The following is a 22,697-nucleotide window of genomic DNA, read 5'->3' on the forward strand; positions in this document are numbered from 1 at the left end:
GAGGTGTTGAAAGTGAACCTGCACAGGCATCACCGTCCCAAACACCACATCAGCCAAATATGCAGCGAGACACCACAGAAAGAGCACAACTCAACATGACTTACTGCTGACCTCTCTGACAGACACACACTCAATGATTCTCTCTGTGGATGATCAGGTGTTATAAACACACCTGATGACACATTGAAAAAACGTCAACCCTTCAGGCCAACAGACGAACAAGGAGCAAGTGGAGGCACACACAAGCTCAACAAGACACAACTTTATGGCCCTTTAATTACGGATGGCTGCTTCTCACCCAGGGTTTTTTTTTTTTAGAGAGAGATTGGCCGGGCGTCACTGTTGTGCAGGGCTTTCCCCTCCAATGACATATACAAAGGGAGGATATTAATCAAAGTGTTTCTACAGCCTGTTTTTTATGTGATTATAAAAATAGTTAACAAATTCTCTCTTTAATCTCACCTGGAATATTTATTAGTATTGCTTCCTGATTTTTCAAAACAATTATCATTGGACAAGCGACAATGGCACAAACCATTCAGCATATCAATTTACACACTTATGTACATTCACACTTTCAAGTGGACTAATTTGAAGAATGGTGAATGTGGGTATGAGGCCAGTTTGGACACAAATACAGAGCAACCAATGAACTAAATAGGAAGCAGGTAAGCACAATCAATGGAAAAAAAAAATGAGTAAGCATAACAAGAAAATAGAACCTAAACCAAGTTTCACTCATAGTTAGGCTTTGATATTGTTTGGGGTTATTTCAATACGGGTGCTAAATTGATACTTTTAAAAAGCTGTGCAATTAATCGAAAAACCGATTTCGATTTCGATTTTGGCTTCTAACGATTATGAAAAACCATAATGAAAGCATGCGGTCAGCAGAGCTGAGCAGAGCGCACACATCTAAAGTCATCTTAACGTGAGCGCTTTAATGGTCAAATAGGTGTCAAAATGCGGTGTTTAGTGATTATTCATATTAACCCTCATTTGTGTAATAAACAAACGAGTTGAGAATCAAAAGACACATGAAAGAGAAACCATTGAAGTGACAGCGCAAAATATTCCTGCTGCTCCCTGTTTTTATCATTAATCAAACCACAAGGAGAAAATCCCTCACTGCTCTTAACCGAAGGACTTTTGTAGCTAAAGTGTTTTTCTTAGGGTGAAGATGCTTAAAGCACAGTTTGTTTCATATTTTTATTCTATTGTATTTATTTCTCTTTCTCTTGCAGGGTGGCAAATAACTTTATATATGCAATTGAAGTTAGAATTATTAGCCTTCCTGAATATTAGTAACTCTTTTCCTCCTCAATTTCTGTTTAATGGAAAGAAGATTTTTTTTCAACTTATTTCTGAACATAATAGTTTTGATTTCTCATTTCTAATTACTGATTTCTTTTATCTTTGCTATGATGACAGTACATAATATTTTACTAGATATTTTTCAAATTGAAAGCTTTCAGATTAAAGTGCAATTCAAAGGCTTAATTAGTGTAATTAGGCAGTTCATTGTATAACAGTAGTTTTCTTCTGCAGACAATCGAAAAATATATAACTTAAGGGGGCGAATAATATTAACTTTAAAATGGGTTTTAAAATATTTACACCTGCTTTTATTCTAGCTAAAATAAAACAAATAAGCCTTTCTCCAGAAGAAAAATATACTTTGGGAAATATTTATAAAATAAAAAAATCTCAGGAGTGCTAATAATTTAAGAGTGTTGTTTTAATAGAATTAGATACCACACGCCAAATAGAAAGTAAAAACCATCGTATTTTGTGACACAGTGGTACATTTCTTGTCTGTGGTCCTTTAAGGTAATCAAAAATTATTGTTTATACGGTAGACTCTTAATCAGTGTTGTCTTAATCATATTATAATTGAAGTATTGGTGTCCATGTAAACATTCTCAGTGAAAGTGCCAGATGATGTAGCAAACTGTCAAAGACAGTGCATTCCTCTGCCTTTAGGCTGATGCCATGTGCTCTTAAATGTTTGACGTATTTCCTTGTCACAGCACCAGTGGCACCGAAATTCATATGCTGATTCAGTATTGGTGCATACTGATTAAAGTTTTCGGTACCCAACCCTAGGTATATAGAAAGTAAATTCAAAATCAAGTATAGTGTAGGATTTGTGAACAAAGCCAGTTTGCTCAAAAAAGGTTATTCAGTAAACTATTTAATTGGTGTTGCTGTCAAACAAAAACAGGCTATCAACACATGCTGCTGATTTGCTGATCCATCGGCTATTTCCCCTCATTCTCTTCTGCACCCCTCCCTTTCCTCCAATTGAAGAAAGTTCTTGTATAGGGCTTGCCACAGAGTTCCCTTTCCTGTCCCATAGCCTTCCTTCCTACACGCACCAAATAAAAACATGCCACCACAACCCGTGTGTATACAAGACCTTCAGGGACATTGTACTGTCGTGGTCCTTGTACGTTTCCGGCCTGTGACAAGTTGATCTATGGACTATCATCCTCATTCCATTACAGGCTTAAAAGTGGACACTGAGGGATTCTCACTTTTCAGCAAATGATTACTATTCTGCAGACGCCACCAGGAATCTCCTTAAGAGTGTGGTTACCAATAAGGTCTGAGTGGTTAGTGAAATTGTGACATGTAAAACTTCACGGTCTCTGGGCGACCTCCAAGTTATACACAAACCTCAGAGGCAGCCATCCCAATCTGCCCAGAGTATAAATCTTCAGACCGCTTTATCCTGACATCCAGGAGAAAATATGGGGCTTTGAGTTGCACATCTCAGATTTCTAATAACGTAGAACTAATAATTGTAGGTTCGGTTTTACACACTTAAAAAAAAAAAATGTTCATGATGGAAACGTCTCCACAGATAGATTCTTAAAGAGAAAACAGATCGGTTTACATCTTATACAAAAATAACAATAATAATAAAAAATAAATAAATTTTATATATATATATATATATATATATATATATATATATATATATATATATATATATATATATATATATATATAAGATAAAGCAGAACAACAGCATTAAAGAATAGTGTTATTACTTGTTATTGCTGCTACTAAATCATTAGTTCTCTGTCTGATTCCTCTTAAACCTTCATATGAACAGTTCACCGAAAAAATGTAAACAGGTGTTAAACTCAATCTAAGACCATCCAAAGTTACTCTTATTCTTTAGTAGAACTTTAAAAAAAAGATTTAACCTGAAAATGTGGTCATTGTCAGTTAATAAAATGCAAATCAATGGCTAAAAACATCTACAGACAAAACAATATAAATACCATAGCTCCTGACAATAAACTGAGCTCTAAAACTGACACTCAAAAGTAAAGAGTTTTTGCAGAGGCTGTGAATTTAAGGTAGTAATGTTGAACATAATGAATCATCATATAATTATCATATCAATCATATCATTTCCTGCACAGAGTGATCATTCCACTACCTACAGCATTCAATTCTTAATCTTTCTTTGATTGTTTTTGTTTTTTTCTACTCAATATTTTAAATCACCAAAGACCAGTATCAGCACACACAAAAAAAATAAATTATGTTTTATTAAGGAAATACAGTCATATTTCTTGGAAGACCCCAGTGTGAGTCAAGTTTTCAAAAGTTAATTTATGGGTGAACAGTCAGTTTAGCCTAATATATACTCTTTTTGCACAACTGAGTTTGTCCACAATGTGTCAACACTGAAAAAATATAAAGAAAAAAGGAAAAGGAAAGAAAAATAACAAAGGGTGTTTGTCACAATTGCATGTATGAAAGGATTAAATGATGCCTGCCACTCTGTTCTGAAGTATTAAAATATTTTGCACAACTTTCGCAGTAAAAAAAAAACGCAGACATTGGATGAGGATGAAGCTTTCTAATGTGCACATTTCACATTTTAACAAAAGCATGCTCAGGGGGCTGTATGTATTAAAATACTAATGTTTTGTTTAACATTACATTCATAATTCATAGGTGGTAATCAAGTTACAACAATCAAATCCATTCGCAAAATGCAACCCCTTTCAAGGAAAAATCTAAATAAAAACCATTACATACAACAAAACTTTTATTAGCATCAAGAATTCAATATCCAAGCAAAAAACAATATTGAAGTAGTTCTTGATCTTTAAAAAAATGTATCCAGTAACTTCTTTTTTTTATTTCCTCCAATTTTGAATGTTTCATATTTTAAACAATTGAATTGAAAAATGACACCGAATTCTCCTACAGTTCATTCTGCATTCAGTTTGAAGATTCATACAAACCATTAGCTTATCTTTGTGTGCATTACAGAAGAACTCAAAGTCTTGCTATTTTGTGATGCAATTTGTCGTGAACACATGGTTCTTTTTAAGCAATCTGAAATGAATAATTTTCTATATTTTAACAAAACTAAAGTCAACAGTTCACAAATCGGATAGACCTCTGATGTGTTTCCCTGATGCATCATTTGCAAACTGTGCTTGTTATATTGCATTGAACAGACATGACATTACTTGCAGCTCTAGTTGCTTTGGACGTCAATTTTGACTCATCGATTCATTTGTGCCCATCACTTCCCCTGTCAGTTTTGATTCTTTTGTGCCATTCACGTCTTCATGGAGAGGATTATCAGTGAAGGAATAGCTTAAAGTTTGCACCATTCATTAAACAAATCTATTGTAGAACTTGAAAACTCTCCAAGGCTGCTTTTATTGTGTTTTTTATCACAATAAAATTTATTATTATTATTTATTATTTATATTATTATTTATATTATTTATATTATAATTTATTATTGTGTTTTTTATCTATCTAAACATCTTCTGTCTTGAATGTAAAAAATCTTAGGCTTTTTCTTTCACAAGCTTTGATATAAGCTCCAGTCAAACTCCATGCCTGCAATTAAGTTTTACCAGACATGCTTCAAAGATTTAAGAACAGACTCTTTACTTAAGGCAAGTTAATGTCACCTCTCCCCAGATACATCGCTGAACACAAATAACTCCCCCACCACACACACACACATACACACACAGGTATGAACTCTACTTGACACTACTTGTTTGTCATGCTTATGATAATCTCACACCTGAGGGGGCCTTTGCTGTGTCAAGACAGTTTTAGAACTAATAGAATCTTTTATAACTGTCTAGATAGCAGGGGTGAAGTCTGGGTTATACATCTGCGGAAATACATTTGTAACTTTTGAGTCTTCACTTTTGTCGGTGCTGCATGGGAGGAAACAACTAGAATAGAAGGGAAATAGAATAGCTATAACCCTGCCAACAACCCTGCTTTCTTTTATATTTAATAACAGCACGTAGGGATTTCTGATTGAAGTTACATGGAGATTGTGAAAACTAAACATGCTGTATATACGAAGCATCTTTTAATTAAGTTTTTATACCTGAGCTAAAGCAAACAGGTTTTAACAGTGTATTACAATCTTGTTTTAAGCTTGTGTGACATTTAACACCAGTATATAAGGTACCATCATGGTACCATCATGTTGAACAGGCTTTGAACAAGATGCTTTGTTTATATTCCATTATTAATGTGCCATTATTATTCTTTTAGGAAAGATTTTGGGGGGGGGGAAATACAGATCTGGAAAAAAAAAAGAAACCACTACAAGACTATAAGTTATTTATGGTTCTCTGGATTTGCCCATTTATATATATATTGAGGGTGTGGGTGGGTTACTTTATAAAAGTACTAAAAAACGTATATTAAAAAATTAAACCAACATCAATACATTTATTTATTTATTAACATTTAAGATTTATTATACAAAGCTTTATACAAAGCTAAAGACAAAATTACTGACCCTGCTGGTATTTAAATTGTTTTTCAAATGTTTTACTATATTTCCTGTCTATTATTCATATTTATTGTTTGTCATAATGGCAAAAGTAGAAAAACAACATTAGTTAATTTAAATTTGTTATAAAACTATCATTTTAATGTGTTATGTTAAAATGCTACATTTTTATAAATTAATTTCCACTTAAAAGAATAATTTCAAAGGAGGAATAATCATTTTGAAAAAAAAGTCTTGTGGCCTATCCAAGTTTTACGAACAACAAATAATATCTTGACTTCTGGTTGATCATTTGCTATCAGAATTGGCTTATATGAAAAGCAAAGGCCTTTAGATTACGCTTATTTTACCAAAAATATATATGATCATGCCTTGATTTTTAACTATTTAATTAGGACAGTAAGGTCTGACTTTGCTTAGACAAAAGTCTTGTCACTTAACAGAAATAATGTCCAGTATAGAATATAAAGTCATGGTGCAGTGGAAAAACATTATATATGGCTCCTATCAGCTTGGAGGACTGCATCCATACATCTCTGCAATGACTCAAATAACTTATTAATAAAGTCATCTGGAATGACAAAGGAAGCATTCTTGCAGGACTCCCAGAGTTCATCAAGATTCTTTAAATTCATCTTCAATGCCTCCTTTTTCATTTTACCCTATACATGCTCAATAATGTTCATGTCTGGTGACTGGGCTGTCCAACGCTGGAGCACCTTGACCTTCAGGAACTTTGATGTGGAGGCTGAAGGATGAGAAGGAGTGCTATCCTGCTGAAGAATTTGCCCTCTCCTGCGGTTTATAATGAGGGTATCACAAATGTCTTAATACCTCAGGCTGTTGATGTTGCCCTCCACTCCGCAGATCTCTCGCAGACCCCCATACTGAATTTAACCCCAAACCATTATTTTTACTTCACCAAACCTGACTCATTTCTATGAGAATCTTGGGTGCATGCGGGTTCCAACAAGTCTTCTGCAGTATTTGAGATGCAGTTCAACAGATGATTCACCAGAAAAATCTACCTTCTGCCACTTTTCCAAATGATCAACTAGAAGTCAAGTTATGATTTGTTGCTCTTACAACTGGGATCGACAAAAATACTTTTTTCAAGTAGTGTATGTATTGTCAGAATATTAATGGCGAATTTAACAATTGCAATTACAATTACAATTATTTAAACTCATTTTTATATGTGTAATGTGTATTTATATAGCGCATTTATTGTGTATGGCCATACACCCAAAGCGCTTCACAATCATGAGGGGGGGTCTCTCCACACCACCACCAGTGTGCAGCATCCACTTGGATGATGCGACGGCTGCCACAGGACAACGGCGCCAGTGCGCTCACCACACACCAGCTATTGGTGGAGTGGAGGGACAGTGATAGAGCCAATTCGGTGGAAGGGGATGATTGGGAGGCCATGATCGTAAGGGCCGATAGAGGGACTTTGGCCAGGACACCGGGGTTAAAAACACAAACTCTTTTGTTTTTTGACAACTTAACTGTTTTATGTTCAATCCACTTAAATTTGTAAAAACAGTTCAGCATTTTTACAGTGTTAATAAAAAATAACCAATAAATAATATAATTACATTTACTTCTATGCAATAAAGAAAATGAGTGCTGTAGACACAAACTAAACAATCATGCACACTAAACATTGCAAATATACAAAATGATGAATCAACCATTTTATCAGCAACAATGATATAAAGATCTGCCAATTCAAGGCAAAAAAAGCCTCAATTCAAGTCTGCGAATACTAGACATATCAGCATGTTCCAAAACAAGCCATCGTGTACCAGGTGCTGGAATGAGAAGAATTTCCCTTTGAGCCCAAAGTGCAGTAATACGTACAGGTATGTTTTATATTTGCATTCTGTGTAACTGAAGGCAAAATTTCTCCACAGTCTCACCCTTAAAAATGTTTTTGTTTGCACAGCCTTGAACATGAACGAGCAGTCAACACATCCACAGGTGGAATATAGAATGTGTCTCACATGCAAACTCCCAAAAAGACACTGTTTAATTCCATTTTCCTGCTATAGGTTTATTTCAAGACAGCTTTAATGTGTTATTTGAGAAACTGGAGAATAGGAAGTGTCCACAGAGAAGCTCAACTTTTCATAAGTTGTCTCTGAACTATGAAAAATTCAGTGGAATTTTTCAACTTTAAACTTGTTTCTCCTTCAAGAAGAATTACGATTTATGAGGGCATTAAAGCAAAGAATGGGTGAAGCCTTCATGGTCTGAAAGCATGAACAGTGGCCTTATTCATGTTCTTTATGCAACAAGATAATGTTTTGTTTTTTTGCGTGAAACCATGTTTAAAGTACAGGGTTAAAACATCCTTACGTAGCCTTTATGGAACCTCTTCATATAAATCTCACTGCAAATTCCTGTTGTCACATTCATTTAGTCCAAGGTTGCCAGATGAAAAAAGGAGTATTTTTGAAAATGATTAAAGGGATTATTCACCCAATAGTTTCCTTACCATTTCCTCACATTCATGTGGATCTTTTATCAATGTCTTTCTTCAGTTGAACACAAAAGGAGATATTTGAAAAAATGTTGGAAACCAGCTGCCTCTTAAAAATAAAGTCTATTAAAATAACTCCTAAAAATTACTGGCTTCAATGGTTTCGTGAAGATTTTTTAACATCAATGGAAACTTTTTTCTGCTACTAAAGGCTCTTTACAATGAAAAAAAGATTCTTATGAAGCTGTTCCTTGTGCTATAAAAATACATTTTGATTAAAAAGTTAGTCAGGAAAGCAAAAATAGGTTATTCTTTAGCAACCTCTTTTTGGTTAGTTATTCGTTACATCTTTATTTTCATCGACCAATTTCAGCCTTTAAGTTCATTTTCAAGACTTAAAGGCTAAATACCAGCAGGCCACTAAAATAGCTTGATATAAAGCTAACTTAAATTAGGTGAAATAAAACACTCTTATTTTAACAAAACGTCACAGCTTTTAAATGACTTTTTTAAATCGATTTTTCTTAATAGATTAAGTGTTGTTATTTTTTTTAGATTAGATTAGATTCAACTTTATTTTCATTACACATGTACAAGTAGAGGGCAATGAAATGCAGTTTACAGTAGGTCTAACCATGAGTGCAATAGCAGCAAGTGCAGGATATCCCTAATGTTGCTAGTCACTAGTTAATGCATTTTCTTTTTAACAAAGTCTAAAATATCAGCCTCTACCAAATGGCTGATATGTTGTTTTATGGTAAAAGTGCCAGAATTAATAGATACACTATGAAAAATCTAAAAATATGAAGTGTAACACCAATTTATTTAAAAACATTTTTTGATATTAAATAATCTTTATTTTTTTAAGTATGCCATAAAATATTTCAGGTTTTCATTTAACATGTTTTCTTGTTGTTGTTTTTTCACAGTAAAACCAAAATGAAGTGTAGTAGTGCAAGAGGATTATGTTTGTTTGATTTTTGTTGGTAAACGAACAGTTATGTGTTTGTAAACTATTATTTAACAGTCAGAATATGGTCAACCGTTTGCTAGTTGTAGCGTGAAATTATATAAAAAACTAGGGTGATATTTACAGATGGATTTACTATAAACATTATATACAGGTTGTATCAACTATGAAAAGAGATTTAAAATAGGTGAATATATGTACAGGTTGCTATTAATAATCAGAGGTATGGAGATAGATATGAAAATAATTACAATGTTGAAATCAGAATTCACAGTTTGTCTGATAATATGTTTTCTTCTGGAGAAAGTCTTATTTGTTTTATATCGGCTAAAATAAAAGCAGTTTTTAAATTTTTAAACACCATTTTAATGTCAATATTATTAGCCCCTTTAAGCTATTTTTTTTTGATAGTCTACATTACAAACCATCATTATAATATCTTACCTAATTACCCAAACCTGCCCAGTTAACCTAATTAAGCCTTTAAATGTTACTTTAAGCTGTATAGAAGTGTCTTGAAAAATATTAAGTAAAATATAACTTACTATCATCATGACAAAGATAAATCAGTTATTAGAGATGAGTTATTAATACTATTAATACTATTATGATTGAAAATGTGTTAAAATTTCAAAAATTCCCCCAGAAAAAAAAGGGGGGGGGGGTAAACAGGGGGCTAATAATTCAGGGGGGTTAATAATTCTGACTTTAACTGTATGTACAGTTGGTATGTACAATTCTAGATGAATTAGTGCAATGTAGTGTAATGAATATGTGCAATTTTACTAGTGCAAATATTAAGTAATAAATAATAATAAACTTTCATACTTTTCTTACTTCTACAACTTTTTTTAAAGTAAAACATTGTGTTTAATTCTAATTTTTATTATATTTATTATTATGCTATTAATAATATTAAATAGTAGTTATTATACACTTATGAAGTTATTATACACTTCTTATACACTTATAAACAATTATTGTACACTTATTATACAATTATAAATAGTTATTATACAGTGAAATGTAACATTTTAAAAAGAGGTTTTCCATGTCAATTAAGAACCTTTCAATGAACAGTACAAGAACCATTTTTATTGTGAAGACTTTTAAATGTAAAAATGTTTAAACTATCCTGGGCTCCACACATTTCATGTTGTCCCATCACAAATTGAGTAAGTTAACTTAGCTGTGTTTACAAAACTAAGTGGATTGAACATAAAACAGTAAAGTTATCTTCCCAAAAAACTCAGTACTAGTGTAGATTCAGCTTATTTTAAATAAGATTGAACCTTTTTTGAGTGTAATCTGAAAAACATCCAGGTCTCATGGATGGTAAAGGTTTATTGAACCAAAAATCACAATAAAGCTGTAATAATAACTGTAAAATATTAGGAGACTTTCTTGTAATATTTTCACATCCTTACTAAAATGTAGATCCTTTACTTTAGCAGATAAACAACTTCACACAATTGGAGAGCCACAATATATCACAATTCTGCATATCCCACCATAAGGTTTGCATATTCTCTCAAGCCTCAACACCAACACATCAGAGTGTGTTAAAACCACAACACTATACCACCTTCACCCACATCACATTACTCCTCAAAACCAACTGATTTCATTCCCACAGCTGTCGGCGCATCCAGTGGCTCGGGCTTACCTATGCACTTGATCTCGAAGCCCCGCGGTGGTTTGAGGGCCCTCCGCGTCCAGCCTTCCCTCAGGACCTCCAGGTGATCCTCCTTGCCTTGAATGAGCAGGACGTGTTCGTCTATCCAGCCCAAGAAGAAGGTCTCCGATATGGCGTCCGTGACTTTCTTGTTCCAAAAGTGCTGCATGTTCTCCGCTTTGAAGTCGGCGAATATCTCGTAGCCGGTGTGATGGTGCTGAAGCTTCTCGGTGACCGCGGCGGCCGCCTCCTCCCCGCTGACCCGCGACAGCACGATGGCCAGGGAATGAGGCGCGATCTGCAGGAACTTCTCCATTCTCCGGCGCGTTTCACACACAGGCCACAGCGGGGATCGCGACCCTGTCCGACGCTCCGCGGCACTCACACGGCGTTTTATTGCGCACCTTATTGAACTGCCAAAACGAACACATTGCAACGTATTTCAGTTTGTTTCCAGGAGCCGAAGCGCAGCGCGTGACGGCGGAGGGTCCACCAGCATGATACGCAAGACAGAGACGCCAATGTCATTTATTCATCAAAAACACGCGTTCCGTGCGGTGAGCCCATAGCCCGATGCCAGCGCTCCGGTGGGCAATGTTAACCAGGCGCTGCGCTGATGGGCAGAGCGGCTGAGCTGAATGACCAATGCCTCTGCTCTGCTCAGCCTGTCTGTTTTAATAGACCTCAACCTGCCGCTTCACACACCTCTCCCGCGACATTCTGCACACACAGCCGAAAGCGAACGACACTGATTCCTCCAGCACCGGGGCCTCTTGATCGATCACTGCATTCATCGGTGATGATCGCTGGACGTTCCGCGCATAAAACGACTTCATCCCTTCTTATTCATGTCTTCGCTTTTTTGGTGCACTCCGAGGTTGCCTCCCAGTCGGTCTCGTACACTGCATGCACGCCGTCGGTGCGCTTTCTGCTGTCCCGCTCACCGCGCTCTGTGAACTCGTCTCCGGAGGCGTCGGGCTCTCGACTCTGACGCCGTGCGCCTGGTGTCCGGTGCGCCGGATTATGGTCTGGACGTGTCGACGGAGAGCGCGCGGATCACCAGATGTTTTCCTGACTCCACCTACAGGCGGCCTTCAAAACATCGCGAGTACAGTCAGTACAAGAGCCTCCTTGCAACAGGTGAACATGGGAGAATGGGGAGAGCAGAGAGAGCCGGCGGTCACAGAGCAGCTTTAACACTTTTCAGGGAAGGAGAATGATTGGGTGGACCATAAAGAGGCCATGAGAGGTCAGGCTTTGTCTGTGTTTTGTTTAACCGGTTCATTCCCTTTGCACACACACACACACACTGTAATATGTTACTTATAAATTGCTTGATGAAAATTGTTACTACACTGTAAAACCCAAACAGTTGAGGTAACTCAATCCATTTGAGGAGACTGGTTGCAACAAACCATTTAAGTTCAAAAACTAATCCTAAGGAGTACTGTGAACTTAATCCATTTGAGTAAACGAAGCAATTTAAGCACAGTAAAACCTGATAAATGAAGAGAAGGTTAAGAAGTTAAGGCAACTATTCTCAATCAATTATTAATAATCAACTATTCTCAAATCAATTATTTGCTGCTAGTTCGTGTATATGTTATCATGTAATTCATAAAAAGTTACTATTCAAGTGTGAACATTTTAAAATTGTATTAAAATGAAACATTTCCAGGGTCAGGTGCCTGAATAATGTTTAATACAGACTGGGATAATGCCACATTACAACTGATTTAAAATTAGATGATTATGGGCTGATTGAAATTAGCAAGGGTGGCGCAGTGGAAGCGCAATCGCCTCACAGCAAGAAGGTCGCTGGTTTGAGCCCTGGCTGGGTCAGTTGACATTTCTGTAAGGAGTTTGCATGTTCTCCCCGTGTTCGCATGGGTTTCCTCCGGGATCTCCTGTTTCCAGCTGGCAGTTCATTCCGCTGTGGAGACCCCTGATTATTAAAGGGACTAAGCCGGAAAGAAAATGAATGAATGAAATTAGCAAATGTGTTTATTATTATTATTAAGGCTGAACAATAACAAATTGTGAATGTGTATATATGTTGTGTATTTTGTTTATGTTATCTTTAGTGTAGTTGTAGTCGGTGGCTTATAGCTATCTGGGTTAAAGTTAAATTTGTAATATTGACAGTTTTACTCCATCTAGCCCCAAAACAAAAAGTCAACCCACCTGGGGTTTGGGCTAGGTCCACCGTTACACATTTGCGCATCGATTTTGCAATATGTGCATCCGCAATAGTCACATCACAGGATTAGATTACTTACTGAAGATTAAATTATATAATGATATTATTAAATACTATTTTTAAACATTATTTACACAATGATGGCCATGTTATTTTACATTTGATTGCTCAATTTCTAACTTGAGAACGCCATAAAGCAGTGTTTATTTAATTTTTATTTTTGCTCTGTTGTATTTATATATGAAGAGTTCAGATGCAAAAACCTCTTAGTGCCGTCTGGAATCTTCTTCTGGAATGAGCATTTTTCTTAGCCTCTTATGTTTATGTTCAGTTATTCCATGCTAAAAAAACTATGAAAATAACCTATTATTTGCCATTAAAGTGAAATTTCTGAATCACAACATAGGAGCCTGAGAAAAATGCTAATTTAAGACAAACATTTGATCACTTGATCATCCCAGACTTGATCTAAAATACCTCTTCCTCAATTTAGCTCATCAAATCATATGGTGGAATTATAGTCATAGCAATATATATTGTAGCAAAATAAAATATTGCTATGCCAGATTTTCCAATATCATGCAGCCCTAATATTGTCAATTTCAGCTTTAAGAATTTTAAAAGAAATGTAAGAAATTAACTTTTTAAAAATTTTTAAGAAATTAAAAGATAAAACCAAGATCATTTACTTTGTGTAAATGAATACAAATACAATGTGTTCATGATAGTCTTTTAAGCTAAATGTATGTTTCTGTAAATATGCTAATATTTAGTTAGTGAGTTGTCGATGGATTATCCCAGTCAAACGTAGCAGACATCCTTAACTAAAAAGTTCTTTTTGTAGCTGATAGCTATAGCTTTTGTATGACATCTGCAACACAACAAGGGCTCATGGGTTTGTTGATTGTTATCTGAAAAGAATTTGGCCTTGTTCACATTTGTGTGAGGTTCTTTTCTCGAAGGCCTTGCTCAAATAACTTCTACAAAGACCAAGGGCACCCAAGCATTAGTGTCAGCTTTCGGTTCCCAAGTTCCCAGGATGTTTCCTCTTGTTTAGCGATTTGACTATAGAAAGAACAAGATAGGATTGTTTTTAAAATCCTGACCCAGGGTTGCAATTGTTTGGATAAAAAGGTATTTCTTCACACGGAACAAAAGGATGATGGAAACAAATTGTGTTTCACACTAGAAGGTTCAATACTTGAGTAGAGACTTATTAACTTACAGCTGAATTCATAGATAATTTAAATGCCAACTAAACAAATGCTGGGTTATAGAGTAATCCTGATTACTGTGTAACCCAGAATAAATATACATTGACAACTAATGATCACTATTTATAATGCTTGACCGAACTGGTGACGGAACAGCCTATGTTGGGTCACAGAAAAAAAAATTCAAAGATGATCCCTTGGATTTACTTAATTTTTGAAGTGGTTGTAAACAATTTTATTTGGCTGAATTTAAACAAGCAGATTTAATTGAACATTTTAATTGAACTAAATTTCAGTTGTTTGTTTAAATTCAACACATATAAATAGTTAGCAACAATTATTTTAAAGCCTCTCTTCCAGGCATTACAGTACACCGAGCTCTTAATTAAAAGTACTTTCTTTTAAACTTTAGGAAAGTTCGATTTGGGTTCTGAAGCCAAAGCTGAACCACTGATGCCTTTATGGTGACATCTGGTGGCAGGACATTTAGTTAGATGTAATAATAATAATAATAATACATGATTTGATGTGATCATCGATTTGCTTCAGTTTTTGCGCAGTGCAATTGCTTAATAAAACACAGAATGTGATGTATATGCTAGTACAGATATAGCTGAAATCATTGTGTAAATTTCTAATCTGCATCTTGTCTCAAACATTTAAAGGTATAGTAAACCCTAAAATGAAAATTCTGTCATCATTAGCTCATCTTTTACACGATTCAAACACAACCTTAAACACAAAAGAAGATATTTTGAAAAATGCTGGGGGGGAAAGCCATTTACTTTTATAGTATGTTTTACCTTATTACATTCTTCAAAATGTTTTGTGTTCATCAGAAGAAATTCATAAAATTTAGATCAGGGGTGTCCAAACCTTTTCTTACAAAGCACCAAAACATAAACTTGATTGAGGCTAGTGGGCCGAAGGTAAATAGTTGCCATGAGTAATTTCCTAATTTATTTAATGATATTGAAAAATTACTAGAAAGCATTGCATTACATTAACTAATACAGTATGTATTATATTATATATATATATATATATATATATATATATATATATATATATATATATATATATATATATATATATATATATATATATATATATATATAATATATACACCTTTTATAATAAACATATTACAGTAAAAACAAAATCTCATGTATAACATAATTACACTAGTTTTTGCCTTGATTTGCTCGACCAAGTCTTCTTCATAGTTCTCTCTCCATTGAGTGGTGTTAACATTTTTACAAATCAGATTGATTTACAACATTTAATTGAAACATTTCATTTCAGTTTGCTCTTTTCCTAGCTCATTAATAAAACAAACAAAAGAATGTTGTGTTAAATTAGAAACGATGATCACTGTGTTAAAGGCATTTGCCCTCATTCTCAGATGGGATCATGGGCAAAATCAAAGGTTACAATTGGCCAACTTTGGGCATCTTTGGTTTAGAACCACTTGTAAATAAAGGGTGAGGAAATTTCCACTTTTGACCATCTCTTTAACATATTTCCTCATGATCAACATCTTAAAATAAAACTTAATATATTAACCTACCTCATTATGGCAAAATTTTCACAGGAAAATTAACATTAGATGGTCTCTTAGATACCTGTCAAAGCTCCCTTTATTTGCAAATTTCTAGATTTTTAAAGAATAATAAAAACCACAAATAGGATAAACATCGCTAGTTTAAAAAAATAAAATGTTTCACCTATTGACTATTTTAGCTCTGCACACTCTGCTCTTGGATGTTTATATAATAAATTCAACTTTTTATTCAGTCATTTTCATAAAAAAAAACAAACAAACACGGAAATGTTTAGCTATTTTACTTTAAAAACAGGATTGTACAGGGGTGTCCAAACTCAGTCCTCGAGGGCTGGTTTCCTGCATAGTTTAGCTCACACTTCCATCAACACACCTGCCTGGAAGTTTTGGTATACCTAGAAAGTGCTTAATTAGCTGGTTCAGGTGTGTTTAATTGAAGTCGGAACTAAAATATGCAGGACACTGACCCTCCATGACCCTCTGAGATTGTATATCAAAATATTTGTTAAATTCTCAATCTATTTTCCCTAAGCATCTGTATAGTACTGCACGTTAATTGTTATTGTTCTTTTTTTTTTAAATCTAATATATCCATTTCACACCCATGTGACACAATAACAACAAGAATGTATAGACATAACAAGCACCCATTTATTTAAATAGTTGAAACTTAAAAAAGGGATTTTTTTTAAACAAAAACATCACTCCAAAACATTTACAAAGAAAATGAGTTTGTTCTCTCACTGGAAGACATTTCAGAGGTGTGTTTTGATATATATTTTCTAAAATGTGGAACGAAAGAACAAGAAATGCAAAGGAAAGATGCTGACATACGGTTCATCAAACCCTGTGCACTTGAAACACTTTGCTTGTTATTTTTGACAGCATTACCCTGACCTGGGTGCTGCTGACCTAACATATTTAACCTCTTTAGTCTTACTGGAAAAAAAGAAAGAACTCTTCGCTGTCTTATGGACATTAGTGGCAGTATCTTAAAACATCTGTGTTTCCAGGGTTAATTACGTCTGTTGGTCGTTGTCCATCCTAACGCAAAAGCAACAACAGCACCTGTTCGGAAACTTTTTAGCTAAGTGCATGAGGAGAACCTTTTAACATAAGTTAAACACGAACACCGCCGATCCCCACACAGGCATATTTTTCACAAAAGGCACTACCTGGACCGCCTATCCTTCTTGGCCCTATCAGCACTTTTCTCCATTGTCTTTTCATTGTCGCCCCTGCATTTGGGGCAATACCATTTACCCTTGGGCTTGTAGGTGAGTCCAACACAGGAAAAATGGAACCACTCGATTGGACACTGCTCATTGTCGCAGCCGATCATCTCGCCATAGGACACCTGTTCACAGAGGCAGTAGGTGGGCTCGTTGGGGTCAATGGTGAACTCCACTGGGGAGGCTTCACGCTCCTGCTTGGCCTTCGAACGTTTCTTCTTCTTGGCCGACTTGGATTTTTTCTCACGAGGCTGTGGTGGAGGCTCTTCGCCAAGATCCTCTAAAGCTCCATTGGCACAAGTGTCTCGGCTCTCACTGTTGCGCTGACGTCTGGGCCGCCTCGCCGAAGAGCGCTCGGGCATCACATTGGTGGAGGTGCTCGCAGGGTCATGCCTTACCTTCTCCGGTGGTCTCTCGACATCTCCAGGCTCCAAGAAGCAAGGTGAGTGGGCCTCAATCTGACGAGAGCGGTTTTCCACCACCTCCATCATCTGGGTGACCACATGGATCTTCTCATCCCCCAGCTCCTGGCTGCTGATGAGCGCCCGCTGCAACTGTATCTGCAGCCGCTTGCGCTGCCCACTGTCACTCTCCTTTTTATACTTTTCATAGATCTCATCCACCTCCTTGAGGACCTCTGAGTGAGAAAATCATGTTTGGGATGTTAGGAAATTGATGGTACAAGCTTAACACATTTTACAAAACAGCACTTTAACATAGTACAGTGGTCTGTTTGTGGTGTTGCTCTACTGCTACCCCTGCCGCCCTGGAACAAAAAAACCGTACAGTCAGCCTACCTGCTCAGCCGTACGTGCTTATACAAACATGAGGAACTAAACGGTGCTTTGCAGCACTGAATGAATCGGTTCCCGTTTCGAATAAACAATTAATTTACGATAACCTTCATGTGCGAGCTATAAAAGTCAACTCGGCGGCATTACAATGCGTCGAGATGTTGTAGATGTTTCGGCTACACGCGAACAAAACACACACGCCGACTGAAAGCACCATTACGTCGATACTATGGCAACTAAAGCGATGCGTTAAGAAAGAGCTCAGCCAAACAACAGTACAGAGTATGCACTAGTCAAAATGGCTGATCACTGGTGGTAGGATATTGTTGCTGGAACAAACATAGCTGACTATGCTGAAGACTAAAATACTTGTTAAACAAAACGGGCGTGGGCAGCGTCGGAAGTACTACTGAATGATGAATAAAACGCGTTTTGTGGGGAAATGGAAACGAAACCGGTCTGCAGTGTGAACTGCACACGATGGAAATGTGCATAAACAGACAGCCCACCGTACTGGCACCGCTCACAAACGTTTCGCTTACCTTGATACTTGGTGTCGATTTCTCGTAACAATGAAACATTCCTCTGTATATCCAAAGGCAGCGATTCGACACATTCCAAATAATCCTCCACGTAGTTGACAAGCTGCGATTTTTCCACATTCGGATAATGCCCTAACATGGTGATAGCGATGCATCAAGCAGCTATGCGGCTTTTCGTGAAGAACTGCGGGTTGAAATTTGGTGCGTTGCACTCATAGGTTCCTTTAAATTATGTTGTTAGTTGGCAACCTTGTGGAGAGCCACTCTTTCCAAATTCAGTCTTCTCTGGCTACGAGAACTCCTTCAAACAAAACTATCGAGACTGCGCATGCGCAGGATCAACCCATAAAATGCCGCGTTTTGCATTTTCAGGCGCTTTAGCGAATGGGGGGCGGTGATGTTGGGATGTGGGCGGAGCGCGGGATCAGCTGGGCGCGTCCACGGATCATATGGAAGCGGAGGTTCGATTCATTAAAAGCGAGACGGAACCATACGAGCACAGCATGTTATAGCAACGTCGTCGAGTTAGCGAAGGTATTGTTGATAATGAGATGATGTAATGGCGAAAATCATCACTTTAATGCAGGCAGAAATTGCAGGACCGGAAATGCCACAAATGGTGTCAAAGATATACCGACTTTTATGTATAAAGGAGACTGGATTTAAGATTTCATGAACACTGTTTTGTTTACACGTATCTTCCAAACCGTATTTATTTGATTTTTATAAGTTATATTTGTAACTGAACATGAGCATATGTGACCTGGGACATGGCATTTCAGCTACCTGCACTGAAATTAGAGAAATATTTTAAATGTAATTTAATTTTGAACACTTATGATTGTGTGTCCTCTTGTGGAAAAGGATAATCCTCTCAGACAAGCTTTAAGGATTTTTTTATGCATTTTTAAATATTCTGTACCATATACAAATGGCAGCGAATAGTAGAAATGACCCAGCCCACAAAGACTGACAATATAAAAACTCAATATAACACATGAATATAAAATACAGGCTACATTATTAGTCAAAATGTAAATATGAATGCCTTTGAATATGTCTGGTTTGCTTGCCAATTGCCCTACTATTTAAAAACACTATTATGAATATTTAACTTATTCCTGTGACAAAATAAATGAATTGACAGCATCATTACTCCAGTCATCATCATTCAGAAATCTTTCTAGTATACTGATCAGCTTTCTCGTGTACATCGTAAAATATTATGAATAATTAGCCATGATAACATATATTTTTAGTTCTTAGTAACTTATTTAACTAAGCTAATCAAGTTCAAATTTAAATTCTATCTGTTACACAAGCTGTTTTAATTCAGTTTAACATAAAATAAGTTCATGGCGACGCAGTGGCGCAGTAGGTAGTGCTGTCGCCTCACAGCAAGAAGCTCGCTGGTTCGAGCCTCGGCTCGGTTGATTGGCGTTTCTATGTGGAGTTTGCATGTTCTCCCTGCGTTCAGGTGGGTTTACTCCACAGTCCAAAGACATGCGGTACAGGTGAATTGGGTAGGCTAAATTGTCCGTAGTGTATGAGTGTGTGTGTGTGTGTGAATGTGTGTGTGGATGTTTCCCAGAGATGGGTTGCGGCTGGAAGGGCATCCGCTGCGTAAAAACATGCTGGATAAGTTAGCAGTTCATTCCGCTGTGGTGACCCCGGATTAATAAAGGGACTAAAAGCCGACAATAAAATAGATTAATAATATAAGTTCAATGGACTCATAAGATTAATTTGATTCAGTTTAACAATATGAGGCTACCAGGATTTTTTACAGTGTATAACTATTATTTTACTTATGAACAAACATCATTTGTGCTTCATATTTTGTGTAAACCATGATATATTTTTCTTTTCGTGATTATTTGATGAAAATAAAGTTATAAGATTTATCTATAAATACAATCTTGCATATAACAACATTGCTCATTGCTGATTAAAATAAAAAAGCCACATCTTTAATATCACAAATGCTCTTAGTAAGATTGTTTCTATCACTGACAAAAATGAAGTAACAAAACTTTAAAATGTATCATATTTTCATTTACCAGGAGCATTTCATAATATAGTATTTAAAATAATGTAGTGTAAAATAGTGTAATAATATAGTATAAAATATAGTGCATAATATAGTGTAAAAGTACTCTAAATTAATACACATTAATACCATTAATCAAACCAGTAATAATACCATTATTATTATTATTATTATTATACCAAAATAGTATTGTGAAATGTTACTGATATTAATGGTATTAATACTGGTTTTATTAATGATATTAACTGGTATTGATGTGTATTATTTTAGTGTATTTTTATTAAATAAATGTAGACTTCAAACATGACAGTATAGTACAAAATGGCTGTTAAAGGAATGTTAAACTAGGGACTAAACTAACCTTTTTAGCAATTCCTTTTAATATTGTAAATTGGATAATATTTACTAGGCATATTCAGCATATCAAATTAAATGTAAACACTTATTCAATTGAGTGTCATCCAGTATTATTAGTTACGTTCAAAACAATGCGTATGCTGAGAATGAGCCCCGTTCTGTAGAAGTACGAGTGTACGACACTTGCGTAACTATCTTATTGACAAGCATGGCTTGCTTAGCGCTCTGCTCAGTCACGTGGACGTCTTTGCATGGATACGCAATGCAAGCCACTGATCTGCGCTGTATGCAGGACATCTCTGCCCAGTGTCCGGGGACTTTCCCCTAAGCAGTGATGGCGAAACGAGGTTCCCCGTGCGTAGCTTAGGATGCAAGTTTTCAGGCATGCGCACTGAAGGGACGGGCGGCACAAGATATATACACATCGAAAGTGAGCCATGCGTCTGTATGACGGTGACACTGAGTTATCTCTTTATAATTTTTTCCAAGGTATTACTTTATAGAATAGTGTGACATATAATCACAAAGAGATGTACAATATATTTAGAAGTACTATAGCGCGATATACTGACTTACCAGGTCCTGAAGTGAAAACTTCAGATATGCAAATGAGGCTCACACGTCACGACCAAACAACAACCGAGATAACTGAACGAGCTTAAACAAGCAAAAAACAACTACAAATAGACTTTACACGTAATATTTTAAAATCTTAATAATATTTTTTTATCATATAGGTCTACATTAAAACATAATCCTATTTAAAATAACTTTTGTTGTTAGTTTTAGACACACGTTTCAGGCCAGTAGCCAGGGGGGTTTGGGTGGTTCAGAAGGCCTACCCCTTAGTGACAAAGGTCCAAAATATGTCCCATACATGAGCTTATTTGGCCCATTTTGACTGCTGCCATAATTCATTTGCCGGCCACTTTATTAGGTACACATTGTTCAACTGTTTGTTAATGTAAATTTCTAATCAGCCGATCATATGGCAGCAACTCAATGCATTTAGGCATGTAGACATGATCAAGACGATCAGCTGCAGTTCAAACCGAGCATCAGAATGGGGAAGAAAGGTGATTTAAGTAACTTTGAACGTGGCATGGTTGTTGATGCCAGATGGGCTGGTCTGAGTATTTCACAAACTGCTGATCTACTAGGATTTTCATGCACAATCATCTCTAGGGTTTACAGAGAATCAGAAAAAGAGAAAATATCCAGTGAGCAGCAGTTCTGTGAGCGCAAATGCCAGAGGTCAGGGGAGAATGGCCAGACTGGTTCAAACAACCCTTTAATACAACCGAGGTATGCAGAAGTGCATTTCTGAACACATAACACGTCCAACCTTGAGACAGATGGGCTACAGCAGCAGAAGACCACACTGGGTGTCACTCCTGTCAGCTAAGAACAGAAAACCGATGCTACAATTCACACACGCTCATCAAAATTGGACAATGAGTCTCGATTTCTGCTGCAACATTCGGATGGTAGGGTCAGAATTTGGCATCAAAAACATGAAAGCATGGATCCATCCTGCCTTGTATCAACGGTTCAGGCTGGTGGTGGTGTAATGCTGTGGGGGATATTTTCTTGGCACACTTTGGGCCCATTAGTACCAATTGAGCATTATGTCAACGCCACTGCTTACCTAAGTATAGTTGCTGATCATGTCCATCCCTCTATGGCCACACTTTACCCATCTACTGATGATACTTCCAGCAGGATAATGCACCATGTCATAAAGTGTGAATCATCTCAGACTGGTTTCTTGAACATGACAATGAGTTCACTGTACTCAAATG

General features: G+C 36.3%; 3 protein-coding genes and 1 non-coding gene across 18 annotated transcripts in view; 1 reads left to right on the forward strand and 3 right to left on the reverse strand.

Moving 5' to 3' along the window:
* Nucleotides 1–11,972, reverse strand: part of stox2a (storkhead box 2a) — a 74,453-nt gene extending 62,481 nt beyond the window's left edge. Inside the window, exon 1 of the mRNA XM_087237381.1 lies at nt 10,934–11,972. Within this exon, the coding sequence (XP_087093507.1) occupies nt 10,934–11,258 (325 nt within the window). The 5' untranslated portion in view covers nt 11,259–11,972. The remainder of the gene's footprint in view (nt 1–10,933) is intronic.
* sod3b (superoxide dismutase 3, extracellular b) overlaps nt 1–22,697 on the forward strand; it is a 92,153-nt gene that overhangs the window by 65,872 nt on the left and 3,584 nt on the right. For 5 of the 15 annotated variants that reach the window (XR_015476758.1, XR_015476749.1, XR_015476757.1 and 2 more), the window contains one exon: nt 10,904–12,191. The exons of 2 other annotated variants lie outside the window; for them this stretch is intronic. The gene's annotated coding sequence lies outside the window, so the exon portion shown is untranslated. Of the gene's footprint in view, nt 1–7,517; nt 7,678–7,760; nt 7,796–7,866; nt 8,426–10,718; nt 10,785–10,903; nt 12,192–18,881; nt 19,023–22,697 lie in introns of those variants that run through there. 8 more of the 15 variants (XR_015476754.1, XR_015476755.1, XR_015476751.1 and 5 more) reach the window with 6 other exon arrangements.
* Nucleotides 16,550–18,767, reverse strand: ing2 (inhibitor of growth family, member 2). The gene is made up of 2 exons (NM_001002448.1): nt 18,489–18,767; nt 16,550–17,789 (listed from the first exon to the last, which is right to left on the reverse strand). The coding sequence occupies exons 1-2, from the start codon at nt 18,625–18,627 to the stop codon at nt 17,092–17,094; spliced, it is 837 nt and encodes a 278-aa protein (NP_001002448.1). The 5' UTR covers nt 18,628–18,767; the 3' UTR covers nt 16,550–17,091.
* LOC147837437 (RNase MRP) lies at nt 21,030–21,285 on the reverse strand. Its single transcript, XR_015477306.1, has one exon.

The sequence above is a fragment of the Danio rerio genome, chromosome 1 (genome assembly GCF_052040795.2).
Source record: "Danio rerio strain M-AB ecotype USA chromosome 1, GRCz13ab, whole genome shotgun sequence".
Taxonomy (NCBI): Eukaryota; Metazoa; Chordata; class Actinopteri; order Cypriniformes; family Danionidae; genus Danio; species Danio rerio.